The sequence below is a fragment of the Sparus aurata genome, chromosome 7, assembly GCF_900880675.1.
Source record: "Sparus aurata chromosome 7, fSpaAur1.1, whole genome shotgun sequence".
NCBI classification, from domain to species: domain Eukaryota; kingdom Metazoa; phylum Chordata; class Actinopteri; order Spariformes; family Sparidae; genus Sparus; species Sparus aurata.
Genome location: NC_044193.1, coordinates 21,235,222 through 21,262,845, shown reverse-complemented (window position 1 = coordinate 21,262,845; position 27,624 = coordinate 21,235,222). Strand labels below are relative to the sequence as shown.

General features: G+C 40.0%; 1 protein-coding gene across 6 annotated transcripts in view; it reads right to left on the bottom strand.

Moving 5' to 3' along the window:
• LOC115584643 (kazrin-like) overlaps nt 1-27,624 on the bottom strand; it is a 179,192-nt gene that overhangs the window by 140,091 nt on the left and 11,477 nt on the right. For all 6 annotated transcript variants that reach the window (XR_003984580.1, XR_003984581.1, XM_030422197.1 and 3 more), the window contains exon 2: nt 16,388-16,545. Coding sequence is in view for 4 of the 6 variants with exons in the window: in XM_030422197.1 (XP_030278057.1) it covers nt 16,388-16,545 (158 nt within the window). In the remaining 2 variants the exon portion in view is untranslated. The remainder of the gene's footprint in view (nt 1-16,387; nt 16,546-27,624) is intronic.

Sequence of the window (27,624 nt, the reverse complement as noted above, 5' to 3'; positions counted from 1 at the left end):
AAATATAATATATAAAAAAAAATAGAAAGGTGGCTTAGAAGAATTCGGAAACAAATTAGCAGACCGAGAAATAGATGGGCCAACAGACAGACAGGGGTATCAATGTTACAAAGATTGATTTACTGTAACAACTGCGATGTAGCAAATTGCATACTCGCTTCAGGATATTGCTCTGACTGCTCCACATTGTCGTCTTGCTAGTGCTACACACAGAGATATGAGCCATCTGCAGCAGCTTCCAGCATGGCAGCACGTCCCTATCACACAAACCATCTATTAACTTGTGCCAGATAGTCAGATGCGACACAGTATTACCTTCATCCAAAAGTGTTCCCCCGGGAGCGACACCCAATCAAACTCACTTGTCTTTTGCCATCCAAATCATGTTATACTAATAATGTTACACACTCAAACAGGCTTACAGGATTACAACCTTCTCTGGAACCTAGAATCTGTGCTAAAAACAAACATGAAAAGGATTTGCAAGAAGAGTAATTCAGTGTATATAGATGAGACACTTATCATGCAAAAGTAAAAGCATTCCAGCAAGCAAAATCTAGCTTTATTTTTTAAAAACCCCATCGGAAATCCTATCCTCCACTTTAGTAAGGAATAATTACAAATGCAGACATATTCAATAAAAAGAAAAGTGGTGCAGTTAGCAGTGTATGACCCCAGTGTGAATATACAGACCCGGTGTGAATAATGTCCAGTTATCCAGGGGAGGCAGCTGGATGGTCACCATCGATAATGCAAAGGGCGTTCGTTTAGCAGTGTGTTGGTGTGTGGTGTTTTGTTTTTTTCCATTCCTAATTACAGATAGCAGCAGTGCTTGTTTAGCTGATGCTAAAAGCCTCGGGGGATAAAGACACAATTTCCTGCTGAGAAAGTGAGAGTCATTTGTTCTAATTTAATATTTATCTATTGGAGAAGGCAGAGTTATCAGAAAGAGCTAAATTGAAAGACGCCCAAGCGTGCCCCGACAGAGTCAGCGAAAAAATACTGAAAAACAGCAAGCTCTGATGACCCTTGAGCAGAAACTGGAGAAGTAAAATGAGTGGAAGACAGGGACACACTATGTGTGTGTATGTGAGAGAATGCAGACTTTGCATATATGAACATTATAGTAGTGATTAAGCATTTTGTTCTCTGCACAACATACAGTCACATAGCAATAAGCACTGCTATGGTGTTGGATGTTGTTTTGGCCCGTATGAATGTACAGCCAGAATCTGCTTGAATTCTATTCAGGGTCATGTTATGTCAAAGACAAATCGATTGTGCATTTGCAAAAACAACCGACTCCATTTTGATTTATATTCCCAATACCAGATTTTACTTGTTCACTCAAGAGAATATCAATCAAACTTGTGTTGATGTATTAATTTTCAGAATGGCTCTTATCTTTTTTTGCAAACTAACTCTTCATATTTTCATTGATTGCAAACATTATTGTTGGTTAAAAAAACTCAACAACTCCCTTCATGAGAAAATCCCAAAGAAAAAAACATTGCACAAGCTGTTCTGACATGACAGAATTATCTTGCTGTGGCAGGGAAGATGACGTCCCCATTCTTAAGCTCTCCTACAAAGCTATAATTGGCTTGGTTGTTCTACCAACCAGGAAAACAACTGTCAATAAGCAATACTCCGGAGCCGCTGTATTTGAATATCTAAAAAATAAATAAATTGGAGAGCAAATCCGAGGTCTGGTAATCAGCCTTTTACTCTCCAAAGAATCTCAAACTTTGTGTAGTATTTTTACACAGTATGATAAGAAGGTCATTTCATTAAGTGGAACAAGCTGAAACGAGTCACATGCTTACCTGAACTTCCTGTATTAGCCAGTTCATGGTGAAATCACGTACCAATTATTTACACACTTATGAGGAACTAAGGTCACTTCATGTCTTGGTCATCGAATAACCTTTGGGAATTCTAAATCATTGCTACGGTCGTTTTTTGATTCTCCTGAGTCTCAATTTTGCATAGTCCATTGTAATTCTTGCCCTCCATGTGCCAAATTTTATTAAAAACTGGATATCCCATTCTTGTGAAACTTGCTCTTTGGTCATTCACGAAGCTCACTGAACTGAAATGCTAAGTATGGTCAGACAAGCTGTGTTCGATTTGCCTGTGGTAACATCAGAAGCTCAGTGCAGCAGCCCTTACTAAACCCCCTCAATAAAATATTTGAATTCATTGTTCTGCCCAGTGTTTCAGAAATCAATTAAAGCCATGGCAAGCTCACTTTAATGCAAACCCAGTCTACTGTCCAGGTAAGTCCTTTGAAAATGCCTCAGTGAAATTAAAAAAATTTAGACATGCACACACAGTGGCACCATGAGCAAAGGAAAAGCGCTGTGTTCATCCTGAGTACGTCAGCTTTGTAGGACGGCTCAGTAGATCTCATGGGAAACGGAAACCTAATCCCATTTACTCTGGTATTTAACCACGAGGAGATCCATCCTGTCTACTTTTACAGCCTGTAATCGCTGCCCAAGATCAAAGACAAGACCGATATCACTCCACGTTAGGCATAATACTAACAGAATTGTTCAATGGCAGAAAGTGCGGAGAATAGTTTGGACACCATTTACCTATTTGAAGTACATCATTTTTTTCTCAGCTTTTTGCTGTTGCCTTGAGTGTTACTTTTGCATCACATCTGGGAGGGAGACACTTGACGGACAAATATATTCCCAAGGGAGCAGGCACTCTTAAATGTTTCTGAGAGAATAATCATAACAGTGCAACATGAATGTGCAATTGAACTGCTGAAATGAAATATTAGAAGCATCTGTTATTGCAGTAATACTATATCAGAGCACATTCTAATAGCTATAGCTGCTAGCTTCATTTTCTTTTTCGGTTGGTTGGCTGATTAGCCACGAGGATTATCACCATTCAGTGAACCGCCCTTGTCCATGGACCCTCAAAACTGAGAGGAATCTGCATTGGAGACATAAGCCGTACAATGTCTTAGATCTGTGTGTGATTGGATGAACATTCAGCTCTCTCAAGGGGTAATTCAATTAGATTTCTCCATCTTCTCTAAAGATGTACTCTGTGTTTAGGCATGGATAGATGTAAAGCAAGGAATGGAATTCCAATTAAGTTGTCACAATGAAAAGATTCTTATAATATGTTTATGACTGAAGACCATAATACCTATCAACATTTACAATAAGATTATTTTTTGTCATCATGAGCTAAGCCACTGAAGATAAAAGACTTATTTTCTATGTTGTCCAGACTGCCTTCAACACAGGCTCATTTGGTGTTTTAAAAGACAGGTTGTATTGGAGAAAAACTTGATTCCCCCCCCCCCCCCCCCAAAAAAAAAAAGAATCTAAATCAATTTAGGACAATTATAACCCAAAGTCCAAGTGTTGCACTGGGTATTCTTATCTCAAGGCTTCCACAAGATCCAATAAGCTTTTCCCACAGCTGCATTACCCAGATAAATTCTTCAAAACTGGTGAAATGAAGAGGGCTGCCCTCAATTCATGCTCAAGCACCACATGGTAATGATTCCAAAGATAATACAACCCTTAATGATTTATTTCACGATGAGCCACTGGAAAAGTGATTCTTCCAAAGCCAAACACCGCTGAGCAGAGCATTGTTAAGTTCACTCTATTTATTGATTTCTTTAAACCTCATTCAAGAGACAGTAATCCGAAGTGACGAGAGGGCTTTGATGACAGCACCCGTGCTTTTCAAATCATGGATTAGGCTAGAATGAATTGTTCTATTTGTCATCTCCTGCTGATACGCCTAGCTGTGTTTACAAAAGTGATGTGAGTTTGGCACTGTGACATCCTCCTCTTCACCTTCACCACATATTTCAAAAACATTTTATCATCTTTCAATCAGCACAGTCCAAAGTGGAGCTCCTATTCACATCAAATGGGCAGCTTCAGGCTAAACTATTTCTATTGTGGTTGAAATAAGTGCAGAAACATCTGATATGAGGGGTAATCTATTTGTCCATGAATCCAACATTACAAGGCCAACCGCAGAAGTCGGTTTGGTAGATGGAAGGAGTACAGTTCATCATGAACTTATTGATTCTTCTCTTTCAGACCTGAAACGTGATCGTACACTGGCTGTTAATGTGAGTATGAATGTTGTGTCTGCCTGTGTTTGTTTGCCTGACAGACTGGTGACCTGTCCAGGATGTATCTTGCTTCTTGTCCAAAGCATATTGGTGAAGGTTTCTAGCGACGTTGCAGTGACATAAACCTCTTTCTAAAGGAAAACGGAAAAAAGGTTGCTCAAAATTATAAATTGCTAGTCACCCAATTGGTACATGCTGTACTGATGTACAGTGCGGACATGTTGGTGTCAAGACAACCAACAAACTGGTAAAGTCTCTTCAAAATCAAAAAGTTTCTACATTTGTGCAAAAACTATAAGAAAAGAGGTCTTAAATTTCATAAAATCTAGCTAGAGAGTCACAAAGGTGGCAACACTGGCCCCCAGTGACCCTGAATAATGAATGATTGATGAATACAGTTTTAAGATAAGAATTTGTATTGATTTCTGTTCTATCATTACAACAGAGGTTTTCAGACCATATGCCTCAGCAGGGAGGGACATGAGGCAAAGTTACTGCGTGAGATGAGAGGGAAAGGTGCATGGCGGTGCTTTAAAAACAACTGGAATTTAATTATTGTATTTTGGCCCACATTTTGCCAGCTTAGCAACACAGTCAGCAGCTGAAGCAGCAGCAGCACAGGCTGTGACACAAAGCTCATGGAGTCAGAGTACTTTAAAAACCTTATCTGATTGCTGAAGGCAGAGGCAAAATTTGTTCTTTGGCAAAATTTGTTGACATGATACACATGGTTTTAGATTTAAGGTGAATGTATTTAACTTTCTGAGAGTAACGTTATTTCTGAGGTCCATTACAAATAAACGTCCATAAATCCACTTATAGATCATGTAAAACCTTAGAAATAGTCGCTTAATAATCATTCAACAAGTAATCCTGTAGTAGGTGCCTGAATCCACGGGTACACTATGAAAAAGGAACTGCTAAAAAAGGTCTTAAGTTTTAGCCCATCGCAAACTCATTGACTCCAACTCCTGGACTATACTTCCAGCTTACATTCCTCTAAGCTCCTAATTCATGGGAACTGTGGCTCCCAACAGTCTGCCTTTGCCTTTCTCATAGATACCAGACACCTGAATATGCCAGATTTTTTTCATCAAGATAATGTATTGTGCCCTCAGAAATGAACAAATATGTCAAAACCCTTTCTCAGATTGTTAAATCCTGGACTGATCCACACGAAAATTTCACGGGGTCTTTTCTGGGCTGAGATCCATCCAAGTTTGTGGAATACGTAAACATTAAAATCAACTACTTCAAAAAGTATTTTCCCAAACATGTGTTGCAAAACAGTGGGGTTGTCTTCTCATAAGCATCATGTAATATTCAGGCCAACAATGTGCGCTGTGTGAAACATGACTCCCACTGTGTGAGGTCAAGAAAAGAGAGCAGAGCTATTGCAATGAGCCACCTCACTCATGACACAGAATTCAAACTTTGCAATCACACCACCACCTGCGGTCATTAGCTTGATTTACCTTCTAAGGTCTTGCAACCTTGATACATACGACCAGCTGTTACCAGGGATACTGCGCTGCACTTGACAGTCAGATGCAAAGTCAAAGTTAATTTTGGGCTGCACAAAGACAAAGAATAGATTGGAGGAGTCATCTGTGGCGCAGAAACGGACGCAGAGGTGGCACCATAGATGTTTAGACACGTACACATACATGAGACTAATGATTTAAGGTGAAAATGATTTCACCTAGAGTCAAACACAGGCCATGAGTTAAACCTCCTCTAAATAGTGTAGCTATGGGCACAGCACACATCTGCGTCAGAGGCAGCAGAATATAGCTCTGAAACCCCATTCTGAAATTGAGGGCAAAGCCTTTGATCTTGGGAGATAGCTGCTCCTGCGCAGTAATACATAGAGAACTAACACAAGGTGGAAACATGAAGCAAAAAGACAGAGCAAGAGGGGCTAACATATACACAAGCTTGGGCTATTACCTAGCAACACCTATGTCTCCTGTTTGTACCATCAAAATAACCCTCTGATCGTCTGTTTCCACAGTAATGCACAGCATCATGTGAATGTCTTCATACAAATACACACCTGAACCAGCAGTCCCATTCATTGTGGTTTCCACTGCATCAATGGGCGAGCAAGTACGATCAGGAGAGTGTGGTGTCTGCCTGAGTATACTCCACATGAAGAGAGAGATCACTAAACCACTGTGAACGGCAGGCTACTAACTCAATCACCCTGTGCCTGGCACCCTGTTCTTCGATTGTGATCCTCTCAGTATAACCATAACATGCTTCAAGTTGCTCCAGGTGAGCTGGCACGGGGCAAAGAATATCTATAAAAACAAATGAATACAACAAAAACAACATTTAAGCATTGTCAGAGCACACGCAGATACGCATCAGATAAAGGTTTCTTTCTTCCATGACGAGCAGAGGAAAAAAAAGCTGATGAAAAAAGAATTACAAAAACACAGATTCAACCATGAACGTGACTGTCTGTGACAGTTCCTGTAAGACAAGCCAGGTTGCCTAGCAACCCCTGTATGACTTGGCCAGTTATGCAGATATTTCTATTCAACACCTGAATGCATTAGTTATTGAGTTGATTGAATTTCCCTTGAGTGTCATACTCTGGGTCATTAGGCACAACAATAAATGCACTGTTTGTAAGTCTAAGAGGTTCTAATAGCATATAATACTCCATTCATATACATCCACAGCCTAAAAGAAATACAGAGGATGTGTCTGATGATAATGATGAATCTATATCAAAAAGCAAAGTTTCAGACAGTATTTTGCCTGTAAACAAGGTCGTCTACAAGCCACTTTCTATCTAACATTGAAGTGGATAAACTAGATCTCGTTATTAGCCTTAGTTTTTATGATCCCCTTTTATCTTTAACAACTTACAGCCGTACAAAAGCCCCACATCTATTTGCAGACATTCCCACGTGGGGTTCACAACCGTTCCATAGAGCCAGATCAAGCTGAAGCAGCTTCTCACTTAATACCAAAATCAATCACAAATGGTTTCGGGAGGACAAGTGCAGTGTTTCAAGCGGCTGCCTAATCTACAATCTGAAAACATTTTGTTCTGGGTTAAATGTCTTAACTTAGCTGTTTGCTTGAATCTGACCTCAAGCTTGCATTTCACCTTGAGGGATGTACATTTATCTTTCCCCTATCCCCAGAGACTGGAAAGGACAGTAAGTCATTGCTCCGGCTGTGTTCGGAGACAAGCTTGGAGGGTCGGTCGTCGCAGAATCTCCAAGGTATTGCCTTCTGGATCAATGCAGACTATCAACCACGTTGCTTTGCTATTCCCACAGCTTGGGTATGTGTTTGTAAGAGCCAGACTCTGGCCTCTGATGGAAAGGGTTAAAGCTGGTAGAGAGTAGAGCTCGCACAATCATCAGCTCTCTTGCTCTGGTAAGCACACCTTCCAGATCAATAGACTAGTCATTTTCGTTTTTCATTGCAGAGAGCTAGCTTGAAGCACACCCTTATTTATTCCCCTTAATGGCTCTTTAGATGTAAGGTGAGTAGAAAGACCCCATGTGTCCCCACAGACCTCTGCTCTGGGCAAGAACTGACTCTGGATTTTCAAGGATGTTAGCACAACACCATGTGCAAACACACTTACAAATACCCAAAACATGACTCATACAGCTAGCCAAAATGAACAAAGAACTGCAGAATGAACACAACAGACACTGTAACTGTCCATATATGTCCAATCCATACATTTGGTTATCAAAGAACTGTGGAGATAGTTTGCAGAGAAATACATTTGTCAGTGCTTATAAACTGATCAAAGGTGCCTTTGCTAATATGTACGAAAAGCTGTCAGTGGGCAATATACTTTTTGGCCCCGGACAATCAGATCATCCATCATGTTTATCTATGTATCTTCGACACAGTGTGTGAACTGTGTCTAATTATTCTATAATTGTTGTCTTTTGGCACAGTTAATGGCAATTCCACCACTGGTGCTGAGACATTTGCGATGTTAGACAGTCTTAGTCTTAGTCACTCTCATGACATGATGCAAACTGCAGAAAGTGTGTATTTGGTCCCAAGGTGACAGAACTAATTACCAACCATGTCAGGCAACAGAAAATATTCAGACAGTGCAGTAGGATAATAAGAAGTATTATGTCTTTCAAACAAGTCGAAGTCTTTCTGAATGTATGTGGACTGACTTTAAACTGGGGACGGTGGTTAAAGTAGGTTTCCCATCATGCAAGAAGTGTGCCTCAAATAAACTCATAGTTTTTAAGTGTCAGGCCAGCATTGTTTAAAGCTGTTCTGAAACAGAAAAAGGGCACTGCCCTCATTCATTTCAATGAGATCACCGTGATGGAACTGGAGGGGTGCTGTTGCAGAGTACATGACATGGACTTTGGAATGTTAATGGGGGAACTCTGCTTTGAATTCGCTGTGACAGAGATATAATGATTACTGAATGGCAACTTTTTGTTAAGTCTTTGCAAATGCAAGACACCAAAGCAAGCAGGTTGAGATAACACAAAGCGAGCATTAATGGCCAAGCTGAATGCAAAAAATAAAGCGCAGCCAACGAAACCAAGAAATAAAAAACTAAGTTTAAAAAACACCTGGAACACAGGCTGTAAACACCAGGAAGATATGAGGAGAAAACAGGACAGGGGAGCAGACAAAGGAAATGCAGAGAAATTGACAAAGAGTGAAAGAAAAACACAGACGTAAAACCGGGCCAATTAACAAGTGATGCACAGGTGCACACTGCAAAGGAAGGGTAAACATTATACTTTCAACATAAAACAACAAATGACAGAACTAAAACTCAGTACCATGACACTTCCCAAAGTTTCAAATCTGTCCTCATTATTATAAACACATTTTATTTGTTCAAAACTGGATCTATGACTCAAATCATCTGAGATCATTTTTCATCAATGCAGCTTCTTGCCATTATCTTTTCTTTTTACACAAAGGTGCTTTTGGTCTAAAAGGCTGGTAACACAGGAGGAGCATCAAGTGAAAGATTCATAGTGAAGGCAGTAAGCCCACATCAGCCATGATCAAAGCTCACCACTGATGTTTCCCTCTTTGTCCTACTGTTCTTTGGCAATGTTCACCTGAGCTCATCAGAGCCCACCTGCTTTTTCTGAGGCAATATAGATGCTGAAAGCTTTTTTTTTTTCTTTTTTTTTTTGTAATACGTCTCTTCTTTGTGTAAACTTTTTTCTCTTTCAGAAAACATTCTGTGTCCAAACACTGAACTTCACAGTGACAAAGTGAAAATAAATAATAGCTGTTATGTGCCTGAGTTCCTACTTTGACTATCTGATTTCAAGTAGAAGCAAAGGATAGTGTCTTACGTGACATGAATTTCTACAGACTCATGACAATTCCCATACCATTACTGTTTCACTATGATAGAGCTCTTTTCTCTGCAGGCAACATTCAGAACTGTATTCTTATAATGAAATGGTTTTCAATTTATTCCTTACAAGATAAGCCTTCATTTCCAATCTGCTCAGCATACAAGTCTTCATGCTGCACGAGTACTATGATGCGTCTCGCACCCACTATTCCATTTTGTGTGACCCAAAGAAAAAAAAAACTGATCGCAAGTAGCAGATAAAGAGTAACAGACATAATTTTACATATTCCTTCTGGATACTATCCACTCAATGAACAAGATATCCCAGGGGAATTTCATTAAGTGAAATACTCTTGACCGAAGCCAGCGTTGAAAATGACAGGGTTCTCACCTTGTCTGTGGGAGCACCATCTCTGCAAATAACATTCACCAAGATCGGGCAATTATAGTTTCAGCGTTGGCAAAAAGAAAAAAGAAATAAACTCATCTGAAATGTGAAAATGACAGAGACTTCGAAAACAAATGACCGCAAGTTCAAGCTCTCTGCCTTTGATGTGGAAGAATCATTTTCAGATCCAAACACGAACTGAAGCCGTGAACTTGGGGGGAGCTAATTCTAGTATTTTGAAAATACTGGTGGATGTTTTGACAGCAGAGTGAAAACCCAGGAAACACTCCAGCTCTTTCTAACAGCGGATGAAGACAAAACTCGCTTTGAACCAAATTACCCAATTTCCATTCTCATTTGTCACACTCTGGGATTGAGCTGGGCCACAATAAGTCATCACCATTGTGGCACACGGCAGCGTATCTGACTGGCCCTTAGCTGAACAGGGCCTATTAGACAGGCCTGGCAGAGTCAGAGGAAGGGTTGAGAGGGCAGATGGGACCATGGTGATGTATAATGCATGGGTAAGAACCATACTCTTGAGGGCCAGCTGAGGCCCCAGTCGGAGAGGGACAGACTGACCCAGGCAGACCCATCACACACCCGCTCCCTCTGCAGCACCTTCCCCCAGTCCTCTGAGACTGCAGGCAGCCCGTGCTCTTCCATGACCCTGGGCACAGGTCCAGCCCTATTGGTTAATATATGTGGAAGTCAGTCTTTTGTGCTGAAATATTCATTTGGACTGAGACAGGCATTAGATTTGCTACAACTGACTTATCCAGTCTACACTTACTATGGATAGAGGGGTTATTGACTCATTACACAGTATGCTGTTATTTAGGCAACATTTGCTGTCTTTTGAGCACTTTGGGGCGGCAGAACAAGAAGTAAACATTGACATTTTGGCGACTCAAAAAGTTAGATAAAAGATGATGCTAGTTATAAAACTGTTCACAGCAGATGTGGAGGAACATTAGCATTGGAAATGAAGTTGATAGGAGCAGCGAGGCTGAACAAAAATAGTAGAGCAGTGAGCCAGAACAACAAAACAATGACTGCAAAGATGGATAACTACAGAGTTGTTTGATAATTGCATGTGGGTTCATCACTGAGAGAGGCTCCCTATATAATACACTCAGTTATTTGACCTTTTGCTAATATGAAAATATCAATTGGTGAAGCTTAAATTATTATAAGCCTATTTATTAAATTATTCAATTTGAATCTGCAACCTCACCAGTCATGTTTTTATACTCTCCAAGTCACAATTACCACACATTTATTCCCACGCAACACAAGTTTTTTTTTTAATGATATTGTTTCCATTTGACTGAGTTCAAGAAAAAAGTGTGAAGCTAGGTTTATACACTTCTCAGCCATACAATATTGATTCTCTCAAAATAGCCGGCAATTCCAGCAATATTGATTTGCTCTTTGTTAACAATTACTATCTTTTTGTGAAAATTTCATTATATAAAATATTGATCTGATGCATTTCTATATTCATTGTTTTTAGCTCTAAAAGTTTGCGTAACTGTTTACTTATAAAAAATAAAAAAAAAGGAGACCACTGTGTGTTTGAATCTGCTTTTCCTGCAAGACGGACATACGTGTCTCCAGCCCTCCACTGATGATTAGAGCAGAGTGGAGGTCGGAGGGAGTCAGATAGATCTTATTTATCAGTGTCTCCACTCAGTCACTGTCAAAGTCACCTTTAGTGGCCTCCAAACTGCGTCCACGTCCCCCGTGTGCTTAAACCTACCACACACCCCCAATTCCCCTTCACTGATGATTGACAGCTCAGCTAATGTAGTCACAGCCGGGTACAGCACAGGGAAGGGGAGATAGAGGGAGGGTCTGGTGGCAAAAGCTCAGCAGCCAATCTCCTCCCAGCTTGACTGCAGGATACACGGCAGATGGGCCTTTGGAGGAAAAGAAAGATCCACAGGAAGCAGCTCTGCAGCAAGCTGACTCTCAAAGGACATAGTAGTGGTTTGTTAAAATAGCCTTATTCTAATGATGTTATGTTAAAGCTGAGAAAGGTGGAGGGAGATTTGATAACCTAATTTTATCAAAGATTTGTGGTCAACTACCTCATTAAGTCAGTGTGTCTCTCAGCTGGTGTGGTGCGCCCCCCTTAGTCCCTGCAAAACTGCAGGGGACCCAGAAACAAAAAAAAAGTAGTGCTTTCATTTAATCGCAGCCAGAATTTCCATTAAGTGTAGTAGTAGTAGTAGTAGTAGGAGTGTAGTGTATAATTCTGTTTGAGTTTTGAAATAATGTTCATCACCTTCATACTGTATGTAAGTTCAAATGTTTTATTTCTTTATTAAACTCATCCTTTAAATCCGCCATTCGTTGGGTTTTCTTAAACTAGTTGGTTATCATTTGCTGTTGTCCAAATCTGCTAAATATAAAATCTACAGGAGCATTTCCATGAACAGGCGTTAAGTTTTTTTTTCCACCATTAAATCTCTGCAGGCGACATTTCCAAGTTTCTGACAGGTTTCCTTAACCACAGAAACATTCAAGGATTCTACTCATCAGTGTTGTTGTATCAAAAATTGAATGTAGAGAAATTGTGTACAGTATATCCCCTATACTGACACCTGAGCCACGTTATACTGCGTGCAACTTCTTGCTCTGAGGAAACAAAAAAGGACAGAATCCTTACTGAAACACACCTGCTTCATGACATTTTACTTGCGCTCTGACTAAAACGAATAATAAAAATGAAAAGAATAGAAATCAAAAGAGCGCTGACAGAATGAGAATTACCTGGACTGCGAGTAAATTAACAAGACAGAGTCGGCCGCATTGAATGAAAGATGGCTACCTGTCTTTTAGACGGGGAATGGGAGATAAAGAGATAAAGTGAAAAAAAGAGGGAAAAGGCGTGTTGACTGTCAGTCGGCAGTCACTCAGCAGTCTCCATGTCTCCTGTCCTTACGTGCAGGTGGCTTTGAGCATTAAACACGCTTTTTAACCTGAGAGACAAACAGATGACGAGAGGCTGAGGGAATCAAAGAGAGAAAAATGCTAATTGGGTACGCTAAGTTTGGATCAGTGTTGTAACCCATTTTAGTTATGTATAAATCCTTAATAATAATGAACAACTGGAGAGGGAGCCAGCAAGCACTTTAAGCCTTACACTTGTAGATTAAGCTCAAAGCCAGTTCTATTCAACAACATCTGTGTTGTTGTAGCTCACACTGCACATTTTTTCTGGACAAATGAATTTGGAATACAAACAGTACGGCAATGAATCGACAGCACAAGCATATGCGTATCAAACACAAACAGCTCAATCAAAATCTTGACATTGCCACTCCAGCTGGCGGCTTCGTCCCTCCTCCTAATTGGATCTCCTCCTCTTCCTCCTTTTCCGTGCACAGAGGTTACGCGAAAGTATGGGCAGGAACGTGAGTGAAACAGGAGGAGAAAAAGGAGGGTGGGGGAACACATGTGTGTGTGTGTGTGTGTGTGTGTGTGTGTGTGTGGGGGGGGGGGGGGGGGGCTATTAACGTCATGTCCCCATCGTCTGTTTGACACAACAATAATGGTTCACCAAATGCATTTATTAACAAAAGCTGTCACGCTTGCGGTCCACAAGCATCAATCCTCAAACATTCTCACTCTGCTCACTTGGGTGATTGATGCCCTAGAAAATTCATTTTTGAGGACACTGAGGTCATCTCTGAATAAGAGGACTTTGACGGGGGGGGGGGGCAAATAAAAAAGAAATTAACTGTTGGAATACTTTCTAACACTAGGCTGTATTCAGTGAAAGCATCATTTTCGCTGAGGGAATTTAAGTGGCAATTGACTCTCATGGAGGAAACGTAACGTGTTGTTGCATCCCTATTACACAGTCAATATTTTCATTTCATCTGGGGCTCTTTGCCGATGCAGCACACAAATAGCATTCTGCGTCTTCACAAACAATTTGCACTGGTACAAAATGAAGCATGAAGTCTACTCCTACACTACAAGTCTGCCAGGTGTTGGCACAAACAAGGTTTTTCCTCTGTTTAACAAATTGCTAGAGTCTTTTTTGACCTTTGTTCTCCAAGATCACATTATACAGCAATTTATAAGGTGAATTAAATGTGTTTTATCGCTCAAACCACGATTCCAAAAAAGTTGAGAGGCTGTGTAAAATGGAAATAAAGACAGAATTGAGTCATTTTGGAACAAACTGTGTTTACTGTGAAAAGTGTTCCCGAACCCATGTCTTAAAGGAGAACTTCGGCCATTTTTTACCCATATCCCTGTTGTTGATCGAGGTTACCGAGTGCTGTCATAAGGAAAAACAACGAGAACATTTGGCACAATATTGACCAGATATCAGAACGGCAGCTAAAGCGAACCTATGGGGGCAGACATAACCAAAAGTGAAACTTAAGGATGTCTGCCCCCATAGTTTTGCTTTAGCTGCCGTACGACTGAGCCTTTAGAGGACGCCCCCCCCCCCCCTCCATACCCAATCAGATTAATATCACCTGTTACCTGGTACTGTTTTCTAATTGTCAATTATCAAATTATCACTTTCATAAACAGCACTGCATTTTTTTGGGAGAATCTGGATTGTATATCAGTTCTGGATAATTTCACTGCATTACACATTCGTCTGCAACTAATGATTAATTTCAACCTAATTATCTCTGAGTCATTATCTAAAATGTACAGAGCAGTTGATCATTTAGGTCAGTGGTTCCAAAACTTTTTCTGTACAGCCCCCCTGTTGGTAGCTAAAATTATTTTCAAGCCACCCCGCCTGCAAACTCACATATATCCTTTGCTTGCAAACATCTATTGAAAGCATTTTAATCACCGTCTATAATCAATACAGAACTGCAACTTCAGAGTGGCATTTCACTGAAAAAACTAAAGGACAACGTCATTGAATCATTTGTTAATTTGTGTTAATAGTTTAGTAGAGCAACTCTGTTATGACAGTTGAGTATTTTTTTCTAAAGAAATCAACAGGCTTCTCTTTATGTCCAGGATGTCTGGTCTCCCAGTTGCATCTAAACTTGCTCAGCTTATTACTGTCAGAAGCAAATATTTTTAGACACACAACACACTGTGGTCTCTCTTCATTAACCACCACTGTACTGGTGAAGCTGAGGGCAAGATATGCCTAGTCACATTTTTCTGGCTTTGTTTTGACATTGTTTGGTAGCCTTGCTGTGTCCCCCCTGTGATAACTCGGGCCTTCCCATAGGGATCCTGCCCCCACTTTGGGAACCACTGATATGATCCCCATCATAGCTAATCTAAACAGAAGTCCTCCCATTTTGTTCTGACAAAGTAAAGTCCAATACATAAAATAATTCAATTGAGTGATAAATCAAAAACAGTGACATAAAAGCTTTAAGCTTAAATTGTTGTTGATCATTTTTTGCTGAAATCATGATCAAGAAATGTATCATGATTTTTGTAGTAACTGCATATACATATTGTTTTAATACAGTCAGATCACTTGGTCTTCTGCAGTTCCCTGGTTTCGGAGTTCAAGAATTGGTTTGAACAACATAAGTTTGAAAGTCAAACAGTAAGATTCACTCAAAAATAGGTGGTGAGAGAGGAAGGGGACATTGTAAACAGATCCAGGAAGCGTTGCAGAACTAGAATTTAACAGAATGTAGTTGGTCAACAGCACAAAATTGTATATCAAAGCTAAAATATTCAGTAAAGCACTGCATTAACGTATTCACATCACCACTGCCACTGATGACAACTGTTTCATACAAACAATTTTTTTTTTTAGTGCTGACCGTAAATTATTTGAGTCATCATTCGGGAAGACCCCAGGTCAACTTGCATTTGGTCAGCCAATTCAATGCACTATATTTTCACGCCTTTATTATACACAGAATGCAGGACGGCTTGGCAGCCTGGAAAACGTTTAAAGATAACCAAGAACCACAAAACTAACCATGATGGAAGCAGTGGGGTGACAGACACAGAGGATAGCGGGACAGCAGGACAGCAGGACAGCGGACAGCGTGAGGCGGAGCAGATCGACTCCAATCTGTTGGCCACTCTGATGCTCTCTGCTCCAGTGATGACTGTCAGTGAAGTGGGCTAAACCACATTTGAACCAGACGGTGGTACAACCTCCTCGACTGCTGTCTACTGTGATTGAGTCTTCGGCTGACAGCGCCGTCAGTAGCCCGGCAGGAGAGACTTTGAGATTTTATAACTGAACAATAAGCAGACGCACACACTTACTTTCTCTACTGTGGAAATCTGTTGTATTCTCATTTACTGTCCGGGCATTGAGGTGAAATATATATTTTTTTTCTCTGTAAGGTGTATGGAAGGAAAGACATGATGAAATAATAAACCTAAGACAACTCCCCTTGGTTTACAGTGAAGGCCCTGACATCCTGATTCAGTGAAGGCCCTAGAAATGTCACAGTTGGGTAGAGAAAGCTCTGGGGAGGTTAATCAAACAACTATTTTGTCAGTGATGAGCCTCTTTTTCTCTAGCTGCACCTGCCTTCTTAAGAGCAAACTATCTTTCTGGTACCTGTGCATCCACGAGGAGGTGCCTCATCAGGGTCATGGACTTCTGCATTGTCTCCTTCTCAGGAGGACGGTAGGCAGGCTCCTCCGGCTCCACGGGCTTGGGTCCAGTCACCATGAAGCTTGCAATCTGGTCATTCAGGCTGTTCAGAGACTGCACAGCTAGAGGGACACACAAAAATAAATAAATGTCACCACAAAGCAGCTGTTAACATGCAAAGCATTTGTTCTATTTGGACTAAAAAATATCAGTCATCAATCTGGTGAATTTAACTTCAGCTACATTCGTCTTGATCCTGCAGGATAAAGACAGCATTACAAGATTTATTAATTAAAAATTAATTAAAAAGTAAAAATTACAGCTTTTCATTATGTCCTCTTTATCAGAGCGTAGGCAGGCTCAACTGGATCATAAAATGCTTTCAATAGCAGAGTGCCACTACACACACACACACACACACACACACATTTCTTCTTCCTTTGTGGATGCATTGGCAGCCTCTTAGTGAGCAGAAACAGCAGAGATAACGGGGTGGAAGAACACAGCTTCCTACTGTCACACTGTCACCGACTTTCTCTGTCAACGCCCTTTACTGGTCCACAATGTTCCATGTCGGCCTGAGAGCCATCCTGTTTTTGTTTCCCCATTCTTGCCCTTGTGTGTTCCTGGCAAACCCTCTCCTTTCAGGTTTCCTCCCCAGCTAGGCGTCCACATTAAAAACTAGCCAGGCCTACTGTATTTCCTCCTTCTCACACACACACACACATACACACACACTTCCTAAACCCTCTTCCATTTGCCATTAATCCCCCTTAGTCTTTGAAAGGTCAACACAACTATTTCCGAGGCCACCCACATGGTGGAAATGTTGGATAAATGAGAGTTTGAGAAAAAGCTATTTCCATTTTTTTTGCCTTCTTAGCATAAGTATCTTTTGTATTTTTCATGAGCTGCTACGCTAACCCCTAATGTCTCATTATCCCTCTTCCCAGCATTTAAACTTTGCTAAAAGCTCAAACTTACAGCTTTGTCAGTTATAAAGATAGACAGAGGTGATCAAGGATCGACCTCCTGTTCAGAGGTCATCTGATACAGACTCTGACCCAGTAAATCTCTTGTGTTCTGTTGCCTGGAAACATGCACTAACAAATTTCAGCCAAATAAAGAAATCCAACCTGCCTAATCCATTTAGGATGGTTTTAGGCCAAGAATCTGGATAGGGTCTTTTCAGGATGAAAATATAAAGCCTCTTTCAAACACAAAAACCCACACGAAAAAAAAAAAAAAGAGAAAGAGTGCGAGCATAGATTAATGTGTTACATAACCCCAAAATTCCTTTACTGTGGCTGACATTTCCAAGCAAACAAGCTTTGAGGAGGAAATTTGACAAGACGGCACTGAAGGCAGCAGAGATAAGAAGGGGAAGAGGGGGCTGAAGAGGAAGACTGTGTCCCCTCGAGGTGAGAGTTGAGCAGACGTCGGATGTTTGAATATGTGAGTGGGCCGCTTGTCGCCTGAGTTCACAGACGCTGCGGCCAGTTCACCTCTCTAAACGCTGCCTTGACGCAAAAGATGATGGACTGCAGTAAGCTGGTGAGTGAGCGAGCAAGAGTCTGTGGCTGCACATTTTTCAATTAAGATTTGATTTAAAGTCAGTTTCATTAAAGGCAAAAGGACAAATGTTCTATATCTGCTAATTTCAGCATATTTTGACTTAAGAGGACACCACACAGATGTACATTAGCAATTATGTATAGCGCCTCTTTTCTCCTCTTCTCTCCTTCAGACGAGCTTGTGATTTCTGCTGCTTCCTCTCAGTGCCCTCTACTGGCCAGCTGGTGAACGTGCATCCACTTGTGACTCAACTTCTGGGTAATATTGATATTTTTTCTGCTCATATCCTGAAAACAAAAGCACTGAAAAGGTTTTGCGGGTAAGTGGAGAGAAATGACACAAAGAATGCAGAAGAGCAATATCCGAATATACATTTGCCTTTGGTTGTGTTATGTTGGACAAAAACATCAAGATGTTGGATGATTTGTGTTCATTTTAGGCTTGCATGTCAAAATATACACTCAGTTGCTACTTTATTAGATACACCTGCGAAGTCTGATGCAATCCTATTTAACGGCTCAGCCAAAAACATAACCTTTACAATGAAAACAAAATAACTGTTGTAACATTGATGCATGATTAAGCACAGCACTGTTGGTGCCTGAGGTGAACAAACTGAACTACATTAAATGAAACATTTCCCTCTGGTTTTTTAAATGTGGTGGGCAAAACATTAGAAATATCTCAATTGGAGCTAAACTGATTAGTCTATCAATCTATTAGACAACTGAGGAAAAATTAACCAGCAAGTAATTTGATAATTGATCAATCGTTTGAGCCAATAAGTAAAAGTGCTAAAATTTCACTTCCCGTTTACTTTGGTGTTTGGACTTTTGGTCGACTGAAACAAGCAATTTGAGGACATCATCTTGAGCTTTGGGAAAATCTGATGGACAACACCAATCTAAATTATTACCTAAATAATAACAAAATTGTTACATAATTTAATGTTAGAGTAACAGTGTCAGTGTTGTACATTAGTATCTGGCGTAAATTATGGCTAATTTTACAGGTACAGAGACTGAAGTTACCTTATCAGAGTTAATCTATTCTTTTTCTGCATGTGGAATCAAAAGGCTTCGTTTCATGAATGATGACGACAAACAACATATAAGACAAACTGCCACTGTAGTGTAAATATTTCTGATAAAATTTAAATTCATAGCCATTGATCATGAAAGCTACACCATGCACTGAAATCAATACAGATAGCGGCTGCAGTACAATGGGTCTGTCACACACAGTAACCTTTACAGTGTATATTCAGCATCCATTATCGACTGTGTTGTCGCCAGTACTGCGATCATTAAGCCTCTGAAGCAACAAGGTACAACCAAATGGTTTGGAAGCATAGCGCGTCATTTCACAGACAAACTATTAACCAGTTAAATGAAGCACATATCATCGCAATCAATAAGCCTTTCTTTAAAAGGACTCTCCTCCATGTGTATCAACAAAAATCAATTCAGGACAAAAATCGTACACAAAATCAAACACAAACACTTGTCTCTCAACTTTAACGCTGATCAACAATAGACCAAACGGCTACAATAATTGATTATGTATTTCATCACGTTACAGATCATATTATTGATTAATAACAAAGGAAGGTGATGCTTGTCAGGGCCAACAACAATAAACATTGTAATTTAACAGCTTCCGAGGCTGTAAGTGATACTGGCCACATAAAACAGTTACAACATGAACTCAGTTACTGTCTATCACATATTCGGTGTGACCAAAGTAACCTCATGTATCACCGTGCCAGAGAGGGTAATGCTGTGACACAGCTGTCAAGGATAACAATGCAAAATACACATAACTACAGGGATTGTCATTCTGCGTCTTCATCTGCAAACCGAAATAGATTTCACCTGCGGCTTGCCCTCAGCAAATTTGAAAGCTGATGAAAGCAAGGCAAAGGTATGGAGGTGGAAAGGGAAGCGAAAGATAAAATTGAACTAGTTAGGTTACAATGAATGCAAAGGAAGTAAAATTGTCATTCCAGCTCAGCCCTCACACTTTTTCAGCCTACTTTCTCCTTTTTTCTGTCTGCGTCTTGTCGGCATAGGCAAATCTCAAAGTGCCTTACATGTCCTCCTATATAGAGCAGGAACAGCACAACAAATGAGGAGGCGAGGCCGCAGCGGCACCCCATCAGGCCTTTATCTGTTCAGGAGGGAGAGCTCTGGGTGCCAGGGGATATAAGATCACTGCAGATGAAATGCGTTTGAAAATATGTATGCCGCAAACCTAATAGGATAAGGTGTGGTATTCAGGCTGAAGCCGAGATAAAAGGGGCTTATTTCATGGGAATTGTTCGCAGCACGCATGAAATCTTGAAGAAATGTTGAGAAACACGGAGAAGTGACGGGACAAAATCCATTTCTGCGGTTTCTGATGGCAGACTTACATTTGCCGCTTTGCAATGAGCGGTACGAGGTCACGCTCACCCAAGTTCTTCATATCAGTGTCAGGTATTGAAAAACTTTATTTAACCCCTGCACGTAATGTGGACACAGCATGTGACATCTTGTAGTGTGCACTTGTAGCTATAACTTTGAACTGTTAATTGTGTTCTTTATCTAAAACACTTTTTGGGAGATGGCACATTTTACCCTATGGTGTTCGAAAGTCGTGTTTTTTTATTTTGTTAGACAGATAAAAATGTTTACATTCAATAATGTATTGGGAGAAGTATTGTTTTGGTATTGGTACTGAAATTCTGCTTTTGTATGAACTACTTCATTCAGAGGAATTGATACTTTATACTTTTTTGATACCAAGTTTTTAAACTATATAATATCTGCATGCAACAATACCAAACTTATTATAATAAGCAAAATCCAGAACTAAGACGAGACTTTAAACCCTCGGTTGCACAGATAATACAATTATTATAAATGTGCTGGTGTGTGTTTTGTTGGCTTTTTCTGTCCCAGCACAGGTTGTTAATTAAAATAAAATCATCCTATTTTGTGTGCCTGAGACTGTGATTTCTTTTTTTGCTGTGGTACTGAAACAGGCATCGAGGTTTGTTTTTTACTAGCATTGTATCATGGCTGGTATTATATGACAACCACGGTGTGAACAAGTATAATGTATAGCTTCTAACTTCTAGCTTCTAAGCAAGCTGTTTCTCCATTTCTGTAAAATCCTCTGAGACATTCCTCTGATGAAAGGCAGCATAAATTAATTAAATCTAATTCCCTCTGCACTCATCAATCAGAGTGGGCAACAATTTCACACACGGATAAACAGCGTGAAGAAAAAAAACACCTAGCCTTTATTTATCAGGCATGGGTCCATTAGTTTGAATCTTTTACAACGTTTCAGTATGATTAGAACTTAATTTGTTTTTTGCTGCCATAGACACACGTTACAAAAAAAAGCTGAATAATACATGATTTGTCCTACTGCTTTTTCTAAAATAACATTTTCCAGATGGGTTTGCATCAAAGTATCCAATGGGCGCATGATGGGAGACAGCTCAGGCCAGGGAATAGTCCTTTTTGTGTTCATACTGGTGAAAATAATTCCTTTGGTGCTTAAGTAGGAGCCTGGCATGTGGTTTAGTGTGCACAATTAAGCCCAGTTTGAAATGATGCACTTCTTAAACATCTGGCAAATGGACCAGATGGGCTATAAGAGCCATAGAGATAAAACTAATGAGTTGATGTATACGTAAGACCACAAATGGCTTCATTAACATCATAATAACAGAGTTATTTTAGGCAGGCAGAAGCAATATACAGTATGTAGAGGTCATACTGATTTCAACACATAAAAACAAATCGAACAGGACAAATACAGAGACAAGGCTTTTTATGCACAGGGTGAGCTGCAACCCAGACCATGACTTTGAAGGTGGAAACTGAAGAAATTAGGATAGGAATTACCTACTACAAAAGGAATCAAATGGAATGGGTTAAAACTAGATGAAGTGTTTCGAAATCAGAGACATCATTCATGGTCTGATCTAATACGTCTATAAAGATCAGAGATGATATGGCATAGATTTTAATCGAGGGACTGCAGAATCCAAAAGCATTTCCAGAGGGTAAATGCTGGTAGTAGCACGATACAACACTGCCCCCTACTGGTAACAATGAAACACCACAGTTTTGTCCTTTTACTGATTTCAATGCCTGCAAACTAAAGCAGTCTAATGTTGTTTACAGCACTTCCATTTCATTTAATTACACTGTGAAATGAATGGAAATCAATTAAATCACTGGGGTGAGAGACATTCCTCTGGCTTCATGTCAGAAAAGATAAGAAAGGAGCGAAACGATCTTTAAATTAATTTTGAGTTTAAGCCTGTTGGTGTGAAAATATTTGACCTGACAGGACTTTGACATTGTCATGCACACTTAATCCTCACAAGGGAGTCTTCATTGTTTTATGGGGATATTTCCAGTATATTATATCTTCAGTGATCTAGAGTAAGTGATGTTATTAGTGCTCAACACCTGATGTGTGTTCAGACGATGTTTTCAGAAGTACTCTGTGGGTTTACAACGCGGGGGCTGGTGGAGAAATGAAGGTGGGACATCAAAAGGAACCACCTTCACTGAAAACTAGGCACAATACGCATCGGCATACAATATGCATGAGCACAGGCTGCTGTCCTCAAAAGTGATATGTGAATCAAACTGAATGTAAAAGAAGAGCAGATTTTGGCAACAAAAAAGAAAAACTGTCAGAAACAATGGATTTTTTAGGACGTTTTCCTTATCCAGAACTCAGGACACACATGCTTACACTCTGAATTAGTGCTGAAATCAAATATATTGGTCAATTAGTCTATCATCAACAACTTTGATAATAGACAAATGACGAGCAAAATGAAACATATTTCCTGGTTCCAGTTCCGCAAGTGTGAGCATTTGCTGCTTTTCTCTGTTTTGCATCACTGTAAATTGATTACCTTTTGGATTTTGCCAAATATGCATCTGAATCAGAAGTCGTCACCTTGGCTCTGGAAAATTGTGATGTGCATTTTTCTCAATCTTCTGTCATTTATTTTGCTAAATGCTGAAGCTGATATAATAATCTTTATTTGCAGCCCTTGTTTTGTACATTCTTCCATGCACATAAAAACACAGCACTGAAAAGAATTGAACTGAAGAAAAATGCACATAATGCCACCGGACTCCCCACCTGCCAAAAATCTACATGCTGACGATAAAGAGGCAGAGATGGCGCAGGAACACACATCACTCGCTCAGTGGAGCCGAACCCCGAGGGTTCTGTGGCTGTGAAGCAGAGAACAGCCAGCAGAACTCTCATCTCTGCAGAGCTCATTAAACTCCACTAATCGTATCTGTTACCACTGTAATGGGCGGAATAAAGGGAGAGAAGCAGAAATGAGATGTGGTTTCCTGGAGGTGGTGAGCTGTGCACTTAAAATGGTTTGTGTATGTGTTTATGTAGGTGTATTTGTGTGTGTGTGTGTGTGTGTGTGTGTGTGTGTGTGTGTGTGTGTGTGTGTGTGTGTGTGTGTGTGTGTGTGTATGTTTTCCCATGACAGAAGAATCCAGCGCTGGCTCACCATATCTCCCTATTTCTCCCTCCAGCAGAGAATGCATCCCCCTCGAATTTTTTCCCTTCTGTTTCTGCTGAGCTTTACATGACTGAAGCTTTCTTCTTCTCTCTGCCCTCATTCTCATGTTTTTTTTTGTTTTTTTTCCCGCTGCAGTTGGAACAACATCCTCAATTGTTGAATGGGTTCCAGACTAGCGCAAGCTTGTACTTGAGTTTCAGCGTGAGAGGCAGAAATAACAAAAACACAGTATCTGATATCTGGGCACAAAGGGACAGCTGCTGCAACGTTATTGAACTAATGTTGTTTATGCATTAACTTCATCTTCTGCTAATGTAGCCTCATAAACAGTGTCAGCCCAAACAGACTCAGGGCTCTCCAGTTAAAAGGGAAAGCGTCATGTCTAATGCGCTGTAGTCTCTGGTCGGTCACCGCCAACACAAACCTCAGCACAAACAGGAAGGATTCGATACAAAGATCCCACTGCCAAAGTCAAGATGAGATTAAACTGTTATGTCAACTCAAAACTGCCTGGCTTTCATGCTTCGAGAGCACTATGTTGAGTCTTTTCATAGATGCCGGGTGGTCTGACAGCGTGCTGTCGCAGCGCATCTATAAACTATAAGAACTTCCTTTGTAAATACTGTCAAAGTTTGGATCTAGGCCAAGTGTCTTGAGGCTGATAAATCTCTGCCTGTGTTTGTTGTAAAAACAGATTTCTCATTTGTTTATTGAATCTGCCTTGACAATTATGATTAAAATGTGGATCCCAGGGTAAACGCCTCCGACTGAAGTTCAAAGTTGAACTCTCAAGCACTCCACGAACATCCAGGAGGCAGCATTTCTGAATGTCGCTCAAAAAAAAGCTGTCTCTCTTCAAATGCTCTTTAACAGGATTATGCACTTTCTCTGAACTCACAGAAGACCAGTTAACGGCTAATGCTGAGAACATTAGCAAAAACATTACGGCAAATGAAGGGAAACTGAAGTCTGATGAGAGAAACTGGCCTTACTGGTTCGATGTTTTTAGAATAAACCTACTCCCAAACCTGACACAACCCCGACTGCTTTCAATATTTATGGAAGTTTGGTGGCCAAGATGTTGGTCAGTGAAAATGAGGCTGTAAATAGGAAACATGTCCGCCTGTAATGTGAGTAGACATATCTGCTGTACCGCAGCTTCTAAAACTACACTTGAGAAGCCTGTCTACTGGCACCAGGAGAGAAAAGAGGGGGGGGAGCATGAATCACACTTGACAAGACCATTTCCTTTCACTGTCATCCCTGCTGATTTGGCTGTGGGGGCTGGAAGCTGCTGCCAAAACATAAACAAGAGGGATTACGTGTATAATGACAGTCCTCTGTCAGGCTTTAGTGTTTAACTTAAGTTTCATCAGGGAACTTTCATTTAATGAAGCGGCTTCTGTAGACCTGTGTCTAATTAAATGAGATTTACATGGTTTCAGTGCACGAACAACAAAGGAAATGCTCATTAATTTGGTCTGTCATGTTGCTTTTTCCTGCATGGTTACCTACAATGACACGATCAGGAAGAAAGAATGTCATCTTGTAATGACCAGTAAAGCATTTTTCAACATTAAAGGGCTGGTTCACCCAAATTACATTACAAAGGCCTGTTCTTAGTTTTTCTTGTAGTATCACCTCATGCAGAGTTTGAATCTTATTTGCCCAATTTTACAGATATCAGTCTGTAATTTCTACCCTGATCCCATCACAAAGAAGTGAAGGAGGATTTGCCAGTAATGCAGATTTTAATTATATAAAAAGTTAAACTGTATCCTTCATTTAAAATTATATATAAACACGTGTCTTGACTTCTTCAAAAAATCTATAAAGGTGTGTATTGAATGTTCACTCAATTAACTGCTGAAATATGAAACTGTCAGTACTCCCTAGTGGACCAATTATGTAATGATGACAGTGTTTCTAACTTAACACAAACATCTCTTTGGCAACTCTTGAGTTTCAACAATTAACTGATTTAACTGATTACTCAACAATGTTATTTGCTGTTTAGACCAGCTGTTTCCCCATGTTTCCAGTCTCGATGCTATGCTAAGTTAGCATGAGAAAAATAAAGTGTAGCCTACATCCCATAAGTTGAACTATTCCTTTAAGTTTATTTTAAATCAATCACAATACCTAATGTTAAAATAATTCATTTTAATCATTTTACACAGCAATCAAATTATCTCACAATGTGTTTGGTTTGATTCCTTTTGAACGTTGTCACTCCCACTTGAGTCAACAGTGACTACTTAGCTGGAAAGATGTGACTGATCTTTGAGGTCAGCTCAGTCTAACATCTCTGTGTGGTTTTCCAGCCCGCTGTGCTCTTCCATCCTAACACCTCAACCAGAGTGAGATTACTCCCTTAGGCAGTGGGGCCTCTGATAATTACACTGGAAGGTGAGACTTTAAAGCTCTCTACAGATCTGGAGAATGAAACATACTCCTCTAACCTTGGTTAGATAGATGATACAGTAAATCATTTTTATCATGTCTTTGCCTGATAACCTGCAACTGATAAAAACTTTTCATTAGGGTATTCAGGACTTGATTAATGTTTAACATTTAATGAGAACATAATTTCTCCCTCCATTAATCTCATGAATCGCTGAGACAGACATCCCAAAAAAATACAAACTTCTTTATAAGTATGTATATTATTCTTTCACCAGCCTCTTTGTAAACTGAGTTAGGCAATATGGTCACATTTTACTGATTGCCTACATGCGATAAAAGCAATCAGGGGGTTTCTTCTCTTGTGTTTGGCAGGTTAGTGCTGATATCTACAGCCAGAGCTAATACTTATCATCATCGCTGATTAATATATCAATTTTTTTCTCACTTAATCGATAAGTTGTTGGTCTATACGTATCAGAAAATGGTGAAAATGTTGATAATTGTTTCCTGAAGCCCATGATGATCTTCGATTGTTTTGTTCTGCCCACAACCCAACAACATTCAGTTTGCAGTCGTAGAGGTGTAAAAAAACTAGAGCTGTCCAGAATAACCATATTTTGAGCTCCGGAGCTTCGGTAGCAATCAACAGCAAATAAACAAAGCTTCGGTCGATTGGGGCTCTGAGGATGACTCGTGTATAACTCAGACAGACATTTCTACATTCTCGGCTGAGATGGACAAGTGAGTGCTGTAGCGTCTTACGTGTATTAATTTAAAGAATCCTGCTGCTCTACAATATTGTTGTGTTTAATGTTATTCCTTATTGAATGAAAAGACATTTTCCAAAAGATCTGGTGTCTTTTCTACATGGTGTTAATACAGATTGGTTTGGTTCAACGAGGTCCGATCGGCCAATATGCACTTTCTCTGACAAAAGGATTCTGACGTAGCTATTTTACAGTTCCCCGTTATTGCTAGACTACAGTTAGCAAAAAAAAGGCTTAAAACAAAATATCTGAATTCCAAAAATTCTTGATTATCAAAATAGTGGTAGATTGAATCTAATCGATCCATTGTTGCAGCTCTAATGTCATGTAGGCTGCAGTATGAACTTCAAGATGCTTTCATTCTCCATGTTATTATAATCTAAACTAAATGTAAGGAGTTTCTCAGGGACTGTATGTAACACTGAGGATGAAAACTTTCTGCACTACGAAAATATTGTATCTTATTGAATGCAATGGAGGCTAAATTATTTCAGCCCCTGGTCCTTGTGAGAGTTTCGTCACTCATTTCCCAACGCGCTGATGTAAGCCGAGGGTTCTTTAACCAATGCAGTCAATTAAATAACATCATGTTTGAGTGGAGGCAATTCAATTTGTGATTTAAGTCTAATCCCGCCTTTGTTTTCAGTGGTGATACCATTAAAGGTTAGGCTGGGACAACTCATATTGTCTCTCAGGGTGATTTCTTGTGAAGGTGTCTAATTTGTAAACCTAGACAAACAGAACACTGTATTACAGGCTCAAAACACCTTGCTCTGGAAATCAGTTAGCTTTTAGAAACCTCCTAGAATCATTTTTTTGTGACCTGAGCTCATATATTTCACAGATCAAAATCATCTATAGGCGGCTTTATTAGTGGTTATACGTAT